Source organism: Eutrigla gurnardus (genome assembly GCF_963514095.1).
Source record: "Eutrigla gurnardus genome assembly, chromosome: 4".
Classification (NCBI taxonomy): Eukaryota; Metazoa; Chordata; class Actinopteri; order Perciformes; family Triglidae; genus Eutrigla; species Eutrigla gurnardus.
The window spans coordinates 17,101,596-17,113,638 of NC_139918.1; the positions used below are offsets into that span (position 1 = coordinate 17,101,596).

The window sequence follows — 12,043 nt, forward strand, 5'->3', positions numbered from 1 at the left end:
GCTGTCAGGGTGGTGCTATTAGACCATGATTCGTACATTCCTTCCACGTTTCCCAGTGAGTGGGTGGGAGAGATAATTCGATTAAAGGCCTGCGTCTCTTTACCGCGGCGGACGTTCTCGCAGGCCCGCGCTGGTTGACCGTCTGAGGATAAATGCGGAGACAGGGCGGCGTCCTGCCACTTCTCCTCGCAGGCTCCGTGTGTCAGAGCAGCACACTTTGACATCACTGCGAAAACACCTCATTCATCAACTCGAGGCTCCGCAGCAGCGAGTTGGACGTAAGAGGAGGGAGAGGGGGGGGAGAAAAGAGAAGAAAAAACAACAGGGTTCTGTATTCTCCCACCTCCCTGACAACTGCCCGGGATGGGAGACAGTAGCGCACGGTTTGGTGACTCCCTCTGATAAAAAAACACGTCTGCAAAACCCCTCCGGCTGCCACAGTGTGTCCACGTTGATCTGCAGGACGAAAACGGAATGATGCGTCCCCAAAAAGGGAATCCATGTGAGCTACAGCTGTGTGGGAACATGGAGCTGCAGCAATCAGATGCTTCTGTTCCTCTGTTGGATCCCATTACGCTCAGAGCACAAGTCTCGATAGTGTGTAGGCCCACTGTTACCAGCAGCTGTACTATTATTATACTATGATAAGTATGTGGACCCACACATGGTACACTTTACTCAACTCAGTAAATGATAGAAACACAAAATAAACTAGTTAAAAAAATTGGCATTTAGCAGCAAACCCCATAGCAACACTTAATATAGTAAATAAGTAATTGTACAAGTAGAAGTTGTGACATTAGAAGAATTATTTATAGTAGCATAAAAACAGCAGGCTTAAAAAGATATCATTTGTAGTAGTGTTTATAGTAGGCTAGCAGAAGTATGAGGCCAGAAATATTAATGGTATTGTGACAATAGCTTTAATTATAATGACTGGTAAAAAGTATTACGAATATATTAATAATAATTATAATAAAAAATATTAACAATAATTCTCTCTTGGCAATACATACTAGCAGTCTATCAAATCGTGCTTCAGTTATAGTGAAATGGTAGATGAATCAACAGGCTATACATAGTAGTAGCAGTAGTAGGCCTATAATATTAGTTATATATATTAGTGGTAATATTAGTGTTGTGCAGCTGTTTCTGCATCTCCCAGTGCAGAGTTATGATGATATTAGTCATATGAATAGTTATTGTATATCGTAAAGAGGCATCAGTAGCAGCAGTGTTCACATAAGACCTAATTAAATGCAGTGTACTCGGGTCTGTCTGCAGCCTCCGTCCAGTCCACCAGCACCCCAGTAGTAACGAAACGCAGACCTGAGACCAGCTCGGGGTTCGGCGCTCAGCCCCGCTGTCTCCCGTGCACACCAGACGTAAACACACACACAAACACCCGCTGAATGGCCGCTGAGCGTGACGGCGAGCCGTTCACCTCTGTGACGAACACGCACGAGGGCGACCCGCAAAACCGCCGAATGATTCAATTGACACCTCGCGACTTTTTGATCACTTCAACTCGATGTATATTCCGGCTGAACGAATCATCGCGCTTCAAAGCGGCCGGAGAGCTCGTGCTCGAGCCCTTTAATCCTGAATGAAAGCGTCTGACTTAAATAAACTAATTAGGGGGGGATTTATTGATCACTGGACATAGACAATAAACAAAGAGGAAGACGTTAGCCTGAAGCAAGACTTCTTACACCTTGAATAAAGATCAGACTGGCAGCGGAAATTCAAAATGGGCTAAGTAAGTACATTTCACTCATCCTACCCCTGGATAAAATATGTTACTTGATTAATTAACGACTCCGGTGATCAAAATGCAAGAACTATAAAGCTGGTGGTGATTAAATCAGTGGTTACCATTAATTTAAAACCACATAACATAATAGATAATAGAATAAGAAGTATTCTCATATTTTGCCAAAGTAAAAGTTGAAAAAAAACAGTGAAAACAAGTGATAATCCTGCTTTGAAAATATGTGATATTATAATGATCTGTTATGCAGACAAAACATGTGATTGTTAGCCTATATATTAAATGATGGGATTATTTTTTTAATGCGCATTCACGAGGAAGTTACATTTTACTGTTGCAATTGGAACTCATTGCAACTCCATTTTATACTGTTATGTGGTTTAATTTGTGTAATAATGTGTTCTATTTGAATCAGTCGACCGTGTGATTATTATGTACACATGGGGAAAGTAACTAACTGTCACGTAAATAGAATCTACTGCAGTAAATTGTACATTAAACAAAGTAGAACAACAAGTAAGCTTTAGAGTCAAAACATCAAAATAAAGTTACATTTCACTATTTTCGTCAACAGGAAGTTTTAAATAAATGTCAGCAAACAAACAAATAAAACAACACATAGAGTTTAGACCTGTGTTAGTTATTGATTAGTAGGAAAACCTACATTTAATACAATTAAAAACCCAAACAGATGAGGGGGGGCGGAGCTCGAGCTCTGTCCAAAACTCTCTGAAACCTGATTGCATTTGCACGTTATTAGAAGTTTCAGACATACTTTTTCTCGGTCTCTCTCCCCTCTCTCTCTCCCCGCCGTGTCTCCGGCTGATTGATTGGAGGAGTTTACAGGCTGGCACCCCCATCGCGTTCCCAGTCGCTCGCGCTCCTCGTGATTGGTCCGCCTCCTCCGGCCGCGGCCGCCACAAGCGCCTCCTCTCATAAACCTCGTCAGACCGCACCGACGTTTCCCCATTACTTCCCAGGAGAAGCAGCAGCGGCTTCGCTTATTAGGAACTTTGCGTGCGACCTATGGCACCCAACTAGCAGGTACGTGGTGGTTTTTAAAGCGACCCGACGTGTGTGTCCTCCTCTCCCCCGCCTGTCGCCGTCTTTCTCCCGTCGCGCCGCGCTGGAAACATCTGGGCTCAGCGGGAACTCCACCATCATTTCGGGGGTTATTGTTTGATCGCAGCAGCCTGCCCCCTCGGCCCTTATCTCTTTTGGGTCTTATCAAACGGTTATCTCTTTCGCCGTGAAGACATATTGCGTTTTGTTTCCTATCTGTTATGTGTGTGTGTGTGTGTACTTGTGTGTGTGTGTGTGTGTGAGGACAGAGATTTGACACCGACGGGTCCAGCAGTGCCTCTTAAGAGCGCTTGATGGGAGTATGGCAGCCACTGCGCGCATTGGATGGTGTTTTTATTGGACGTATAGATGACGCGGGGTTTCATAGCGTGTCCCTTCTTTTATTGTGGGAAATGTAGGCCGCTGTAGTTTAACGATGAAAGCGAGCTGGTCGTCAGCTAGAATGGTCGCTCCTCCAGAATCTTTGGCGAGTTTTTATTGATTTTGGATTACAGATGTTTATGGGACACATTTTAAAACACACACATTGAACATATTCTTTTCTACTATCCTAACGATTTCTCTTTCTTACAGGGTACTCCCTCGCGATTTTTATTAACCCCTACGGTGTATGGAAAGGGCTCCTGGATGGACCTGGGCGAACACAGCTGGTCCATGGTCAAGCGAGAAGTATCCAGCAGCCCAGGGTCACCGGCTGAGCAGGCCTACCTGCCCAGCAGGAGGGACGGGGCCACCTCGGACGAGCTGAGGACACCTCCGATCGACCTTGACGCACTGGGGCACCGCCGCTCCGACGGCAGGTCTCTACACTCCTACGTTCACTTCGGACACCCCAACAACACCGTGACCACCGCCGAGGACATCCCGCTCTTTACGGATTTAGACCAGGGCGGCAAACTCGTCCTCTCCAGCGGAGTGCACAAGGCGAGCTTGCTGGTGGACCCGACCGACATGTACCAAACACTGGCCATCGCCGCGGCCCAGAGCCAGACTGGATATGATTCCTCCTCTGGTGGTTATATGCACTCCAACCCCAACTCCCCCGTGTACGTGCCCAGCTCCCGGATGGGCTCCATGATCCCCAGCCTGTCTTACCTGCAGGCCAGCGGCTCTACGCAGCCCAATCACGCCGTCTCCAGCCACTCGGTGTGGTCTCAGTCCGCCCCGGAGAGCCCTTCATACAGCACCGGGAGCCCGCACACGTCGAGTCGGTTCCACTACCCTCCAAGCCCGCCTATGAACAACGGGACGCCCCGGGACACCGGCTACGGCAACACGCTGAACGTGAGCGGCAGAGACCAGTACGGCCTCTCCCGGCCCCTAAGCGGGACCTACGCGAGTCCGTACTCCCCTTACGTCGCGCCGCAGCTGTCCCAGCTGCCCTCACCTTGGACCGGGGGGCCCTTTGATAACACGATGCTGCACACCTTGCAGAGCAGAGGCGCGCCTTTGATTCGAGGACCCAACGGAGGTGAGACACGAAATATATCTGCAAAGTTCTATAAGATGAGAAGTGGACATGGTGGAATTATTTTTCATTCTTATTATCTGGAATATTGAGTGAATTCCTGTAATCGATCGTGTAGCAAAGTATCTGTAGGCAAAGTACTCCAAAGTTTTAAAATAATGGCATACCAAATATATGTTTAATAAAGTACTACAAAATATTAGGTTACAGATTGGGCCAACTTTGGTTTGAAAGTGCGTGAGTCCTGCAAAAAATAAATAAATAATAATAATCCAGGTATATTTGTGTGCGCATGTCTATAACAGACTAAAATATGTGCAACCCTGGGGTATTAACCATAGAAATAAAAGAAAAAAAGTATGAATACATTGTTTGTGAGGTTATGACGCAGCCGTGGATCAGTTGGCTTCACATCGATGTCCGTGAAACGCAGTTCCAACCTGTTGGCATGTCAAACAATGTGCTAATGCTAAGTCTTTGTCTCTTAGTTTCAGACATCCTGGACGACATGGGGGAGAGCAGAGAGTGCGTGAACTGCGGCTCCATCTCCACGCCGCTCTGGAGGCGCGACGGCACGGGCCACTTTCTCTGCAACGCCTGCGGCCTTTACAGCAAAATGAATGGGCTCAGCCGGCCATTAATTAAACCACAGAAACGAACGGTAAGCTGGGGACCACTTAACCGCTCAATTTCCTGCCTAATCGTTTCAAACAATGGCTGGAGGTTATCACCGACGGAACACGTTGAGAGCTTTACGCGATATATCAAGCTTTAGGTCCGACTTTTATTTCTAACACATTTGGACTAATTGTAATGGTAACTCATCACATTAGAGCAGAAATATATTTATAAAATACACCACAGCGTTGACATTTTAGTTTGTGTTGTGTGCACACATACACACAACCCAATAATATTAATTTATTACAATTTGATACGATATTGGAAGTGTATCTCTCGAAGGAGGTTTACTATCATTTATTGAAACATAATTGTAAGCACTGACGTAATTAGATTAAAATAAACCATGCATGGAGTTTTTGGTTAGCAATCATTCAGGCGTTTATTCTGTCGCAATGTTGGGTAATAAAATCTGAAAGGTGACGACGATGGTGAGTCTTTTCCTGGTGCCATTACGCGCATTACGCACCGTTTTTACTCGGAATCTGGCGTCACGCATGGCCGCTTGAAAAGAAACGTCCTGTAAAAAGCCGTGCGTCTCGTGTCTCGTATTATTGTTAGGAAACAGGGCGTGAAGGGCCAATTGTAATTAAATCAGTGGAGTGTGACTTTTCACTTTAAAAGCATTTCCTTTAACTTAAAGTGACAGACGTAAGCTCACATCTATTCACATTAACATCCTGTCTGACAAGACATCAATTCATTGTTGCGTATTTTTCCCTCACCAGTCCACGTCCAGAAGAATCGGCCTGTCCTGCGCGAATTGTCAAACCAGCACGACCACTTTGTGGCGCAGAAACGCGGAGGGAGAGCCGGTGTGTAACGCGTGTGGGCTCTACACTAAACTGCACGGGGTGAGTCAACATTTCTAGATGCACATTTCCTTCAAACGTAATTCCCACTTCGACGAATTAACGATTCACACATCAGCAATAATAATTTATTATTTTTTTAAATCAAATCTGCAGGTACCTCGGCCGCTCGCCATGAAGAAAGAAGGAATCCAGACAAGGAAAAGAAAACCGAAGACCTTGAATAAAACAAAGGGTGAGTCCCTGATAATTATTGCTTAATAGTTATATTTGTTCTGGTTAATTATCATCAAATTGTTGCTTTTTTATCTCAACACTATATTCTCTCCCTGTTTTTAGGAAATAACAACTCTGTCTCTATGACTCCCACATCCACATCTTCATCTAATTCAGAAGATTGCTCGAAAACCAGCTCTCCCCCTGGACAGGTGTCAGGGGTAAGAATTTTATTTTATCCATATATATATATATATATATATATATATATATATATATATATATATATATATATATATATGGATAAAATATATATATATATATATATATATATATATATATATATATATATATATATATATATATATATATATATATATATATATATATATTGTTTTGTATTAAAAGCATCACATATGTGTGACAGACACAGGATTTTAATTTGAAATAAAAAAGAAAATAAATCCTTTGAATAATACTGTTAATTTAAATGTCAAACATATAATTATAATAATAATAATAATTATTATTATTATAATAATACATTATATTTATAAGGCACTTTTCGTTTGTTACAAATGACAAAGTGCTGTTTTGATGAATCCTCGGGGCTGAATATATAGTAGTGAACAAATTGAAAGCCACAGCAGGTAAATCACATGCAGGCTGACTGTGGTGCTGACTGCTGCTCACACATGTGTCACTACATTACAGTGAGATGAGCGTCACAATGCTCAGAAACATGAACATGAATTTTATTCCAGGCAACACTTGTCTGCTTTAAAGCAATACACTCAGGCTAATAATGCATGTTTTCTTTGGCGTCGCAGGTCAGCTCGTCCGTGCTGTCCAGCTCAGGGGAGGGAATCAGCTCAGCGGTGAAGTACTCGGGCCAGGACAGCCTGTACACCAGCGTGGGGCTGTCCCAGCCAGATGTAGCTTCAGTGAGGGGTGAACCCTGGTGCTCCATGGCTTTAGCTTGAACACCTAAATCCTCGGGAGGACAGCGATCCCTGGCTCCATCTGTCTGGATGCTATGTAGTGTGGAAGTATTCGGGGGGCCGATGTTTGTTTCCTTCCTCGCAGCCGATGCAAGAAGAGTTGGACAGGGTTAAGAGAAGACCTCCAGTCCCACTGCCAGCCTGAACCGGAGCGTGGAATAGCTGGGATTGGTTTCCAGAATGGTGTGGGGGGTCTTGTTGCCTTAAAAAAACAAAGGGAATCTCCAGGCCAGATGATCTGCTTTGGATGGTTTCTGGAGCCGCCATGCACTCGATATCTCTCCCATCCACCATGGCACAGACCTACTTTCTTAAAATAAAGCCATCATGTACATACTGGATTTCCTCTCTGAAGAAAAAGCTATTGATTGGATACCACTGCTTCGTAAAGCTCTATATTCTTTAAGGACATTTAGATTTGTTTTGTTTTCTTTCCACAACTGGAATCATGCCACAAGTGCCGAGACAACATTTATGAATCAAAAAAAAAATATTTATAAATCTTCCATTGTTGAAAACATGGTAATGATTGTTAATAAAGATATCAATATAGCGTAGAAGTTCAACCATTCTGATGTCTTCTTTTCTAATTTTTTTTTCTTTATAAGTGGTTGTTTGTAGTACAGTAGTGTTGGATCTGCACATGTTTTCCACTGAAAGCTCTTACTGTATTTGACTGAAATTAGTTTGGTTTAAACAGGGTATAAATGACGATGTCATCGAGTGGTTTTGTTTAATTATTTACTGAAAAAAAAAGGCAAATAATCAACTCTTTTAGACTAATTTTTGATATTGAAATGTTGTCGGCTGTTGGGTAGCATTAAGGTACTACTCTGGAAGCGGAGCTACCAAAAAAACTCTTGTACATGTAAAGCAGTTGAATGGCTTGTTTGAACAAAGCACACCCAGAATAGCTGTGGGCCTACTGACCTTTATGTTACAAGACATAAACTGCAGAAGAAGACTGTCGACTGCGCTACCTGACTCACGATAAACTGTGTACCTTTCACGACGCAGGCTGTACGACTGCGTCATGTCACACCAAAAATCAGACTCGAGCGGAGAGTGAGGTCACCTCTGAACAAATTTGTGTTACTCTGATGACTTTGACTAATCTGTGTGAGGGAGTGTAACGGCCCACTAGTTTAACAAGGCGAGGTGTTAAAGTGGACAGTTGATAAAGGGAATAAAAGAAGCTAGCAAGTCGTATGACAATGTGTTATTTTCCTCTGGATAATTCTTTGTGGTACGGATTTCAGAACTCACAGCTGCATGGTGGCATGCACAAATCCAAATTCAAGGGGTTATGTTTGATTTTCCACACTCTTAGTCTGCACGGCCTCAGCAGCGGTGTGGGCTGACTCACAGCAAGCTATTTCAGGTCACGACACAATCATGGGGCGATTTTTTAAACCTGAAGGCAATCTAATGAGTTACATGTGAAAATGGCGTAAAGAGGGTCATTTGTTATTTTTCTCTCACAAATTGTTTCATCCAAAAAAAGGGCATGCCATTCATTCTTCTGGACTTATTTATTTTTTTGGAAATATCATGTTTATTTTAGCATTTTTTTTTTTTGCTGTTGTTTTTTTTAAACAAAATTATTTTATTTAAATTTCCGTCCAATAAATTGTACCTGTGATGCAAATGAATTTAGAGTTACCCTGTGTTTTAAGGACAAATGATACATATTTTTTAAGCTGTGGAAAGAACCGTGTTCTTGCATAATATTAATTACTCAGGCATATTTTTGTGTGAGGCAATCATAGCCGTGTTTTAACTCCCCGTTTCTCCCTGGCGGAACAAATACTGGCTGTCGTTTTCTCAGATGTTTTCATGACATGGGAGGGAAAATTAAGACCAGGCAAGGTTTTCCTGGGTTAAGAAATGTTGTTTAAAAATTGCATCTTAAACCAAAAAATATTCTTGCGGATTTTGATTTCCGGCTTTTTTTTTTTTTTTTGTCCTGGGTGGCTTGCCTCCAAATTCTGCTTATGTTTCATTAAAGCAAGCCTTTATTCTTCCTGACAGCTTTTTCACTTAAGAGTTTTTCTTTTCTACCGGCCCCTGAAGGCTCAAAGCACAATCCACTTTCCTGTGTCCTCTTGAACCAGCAGCTCAAAGTACCTGTCACAATGTTTACTGTACGTAAGCGAATATGGCCTGTGAGTAATACCACATGAAAAGATTTTAGAGATGGTTTAAGATTTATGTCGGGGCTTAGCATTATCTGTCTGCTCTTTGACATATTGATCTTATTGATCTCTCTGGGTTTATTGAGTGTGGAGGAATGTGCCACACAGGACAACATCCACATCCACAGTTTAGAGGTGAACATTGCAGTTGCACTTATTTCTCTTTCTTTTGGAAAACAAAAGTTTTTGACGATTTATTAGAAGAGCAACTGCTTTTTGTTTAAGTCGAGGATCATTTATCATAAAGCTCTATTTTTTCCCCCCACCAGACATTAAGTCCTTGAGCCTCCGCACAGATAAATTACAAAGGCACCTTCAGATATGTAAATGCAAACTAGTGTTGAACTCCAAACGGGCAAATATTTATAGGTTAGTGAATTTATGAGGTGGTCCTACCTTGGCACCGTCTGACTGGTATCCATGGTGCTGCGAGGGAGGAAACATAAACACAGAGATCCTCCCTGCACGCTCATGTGGATGGATGTTCGCAGAGCTGAGGGGTCACATCAACCACCACGTTCACACACGGTGATGCAACCTGCAGTTATTCTCCTGCAAAGTGATCATTGTGAGTGGCGTTTGTCACAGAGTTTGGGAATAATGAGTGAGGAAAAGCTGGAAAGAGAGGGGGGGGTAGACAGACAAAGAGGAGGAATGCAGAGATCTTGATGGCTACACAGGGTTGAAAGTCCTCTCAAAGTAAACAGCGCAGGCTCACCCAGCAGCAGCAGCAGACTGCTGTTTGGCCACGGGGGCAGCGGCACAGCGTGGCCCATGCGGCTCCCCCAGGAGATGCCCGCTGATCTTTCCATGTTGCCTTTCAAAGGAGAGCGCCGTTGCCTCGGCCTCCGGAAGAGATGGGATCTCTGACTCAGCCCTTTTGGGTTTCCTCAACAGACACAGGGGCAAGTTGTGGGAGAAACAACACTTGAAAACACCATAGCCGTCCTGCTTGTGGAGACTTTTCGGATACCATCAAAAGATCTCTCATGGAAAGTGAGTTTGCACATATGAATCATTTATTCTTCTGGATTGTCAATCCTGCGATTTATTCACCTCGTCAGATTCATAGAAAGCCAAACTGTGCTTTCAAAGCTGTGTCCACACAGCATTTTGCCCTCTCGGTTAGCAAACATAGCCATGACCGAAAGAAGAAAGGCCCCTCCTTCGCCCCCGTCATGAATATATATCTCCCAGCCTTACTCACAGGAAGTAAGGAGGGAGGTCCAATGCAAGAAACGGAAACACAACTCCTCGCTCTCTGCAATAATAAAACAGCGTGTTAAAGCCTAAATGTGAGTGTCTCATATAGTCAGCGTTACCTATTACAGAACCGGTGGGAGTGTGTTCAGGGAAGGTTGGGTGTTGGAATGAATGACACTCCTGGTGGAGAAGAGTGACGTGTATGATGTGTGTGCATGAGTGTTCAGGAAGTGGTCATAGGAACTGGGTCTAATGGGAGGAGGAAAGAAACGCTTTGTTATAACAAAAAAAAGGAAAAGCTCCATGCAACCTACAACACTTTAACCTAAAAGACATTTAAAATCTAAGGTTGTAACCCCAGTGCATGCTAGTTATTAAGCACACACACTCACAAACACACACACACTATGAGGAAAAAATATATATATTACCAACAATGTGTGGGATTTAAATTAGTTACTTCGGCTTTTGTACTGGGATAGTTCATCACATAATCAATTACCCAGAAATCATCACTGCATCATTATGACAAAAAATCAAAGACAATGAATGTCTGAAGTTGAAGTTGAATTTTTGAAGTGGAATATATTTTTAATACAGTTTACTTGTAGTATTTATGAAGAAAGCAGGTAAACTGTGACAGAGATAGATTTTGCCTTTATGAGAGCAGACATGTGAACCTTAACTTTACACACAGACGATATACAAAACAGACATTATTAGACATTATTTTGCCATATAAAAATTACATAATTTCTCAGGACCTGTTTCTTAAATGTGACGCTGCATGAAGGAATGGTAAACTGTAGATGTTTGGGATGTGGAGAGCGACTGGGAGCCTGATGTTTAGAATGCCGCTCCATGCCAAACACCTCACTGCACCCAGAAAAACAATACCACAATGATAAGGAGGTGAGAAGGGGGCTGAATGTTTGGCCTTGAATGTCCCTGTTGTCCTCTGGGTGATAGAAACTCAGCGGCCCATATGCAAGAGAAATAAGACATATTGTTAGGAAGAAATATGTTTCTACTTGAATATTTTAGCGTCTGGAACTGCACGCACAGTAAATAAAGCTCTACTCTGATATGCAAACATTCGCGACAAACAAAACCATGTTGCGATTAAATGCCTGGCTTGGTCACGTTTTGTGTTTGTTCAATCTGTTGTTGTTCCTCCTAAAGGTGCAGACTGCTGGGAACGTTCTGCTGCCTACGCTGTGCCAAACTGGCACTTAAGCGAGCGCAAACATGAGGTTATTGTAAAGGGGAGTTGTAGACAGGGTTGTTTTTTTAACAAGGGCAGCGTGGAAGCATTTCTGTTTGATGATAAACGCAATTTAATTTAAAAAAACATCCTTTTTTAGAAGACAGCAAATTAATCAGATACTTCCCTAAACATTTTAGGTTTTGTATAATAGTTTTACTTCGGATCATTTTTGGTTGCATGATGGAGTCTGGAAGGGAAGGTATAACTAACTAGCACTAGGACCCAGGAAGGGGGCAGAGTCTATAATATGGGGTGGAAGCTCACCTGGAACCTTCTTCCTGATACACTTGAAAGAGAGGCCAGCATTTGTTTGGTGTTTATTTTGTAGAAATCTTTAAAAGCATGT

The 12,043-nt window shown here is 42.8% G+C and overlaps 1 protein-coding gene across 2 annotated transcripts; it reads left to right on the plus strand.

The window, feature by feature from the left end:
• Nucleotides 1-2,697: 2,697 nt before the first annotated feature.
• Nucleotides 2,698-9,060, plus strand: gata6 (GATA binding protein 6). Of its 2 annotated transcripts, none has more exons than XM_084008581.1 (7): nucleotides 2,698-2,815; nucleotides 3,428-4,325; nucleotides 4,811-4,983; nucleotides 5,732-5,857; nucleotides 5,972-6,050; nucleotides 6,155-6,252; nucleotides 6,862-9,060. In XM_084008581.1, the coding sequence occupies exons 2-7, from the start codon at nucleotides 3,482-3,484 to the stop codon at nucleotides 7,012-7,014; spliced, it is 1,473 nt and encodes a 490-aa protein (XP_083864707.1). In that variant the 5' UTR covers nucleotides 2,698-2,815; nucleotides 3,428-3,481; the 3' UTR covers nucleotides 7,015-9,060. The 2 variants fall into 2 exon arrangements, with proteins under 2 accessions (XP_083864707.1, XP_083864706.1); XM_084008580.1 differs by lacking the exon at nucleotides 2,698-2,815 and adding an exon at nucleotides 3,164-3,320.
• The last annotated feature ends 2,983 nt before the right edge of the window (nucleotides 9,061-12,043 follow it).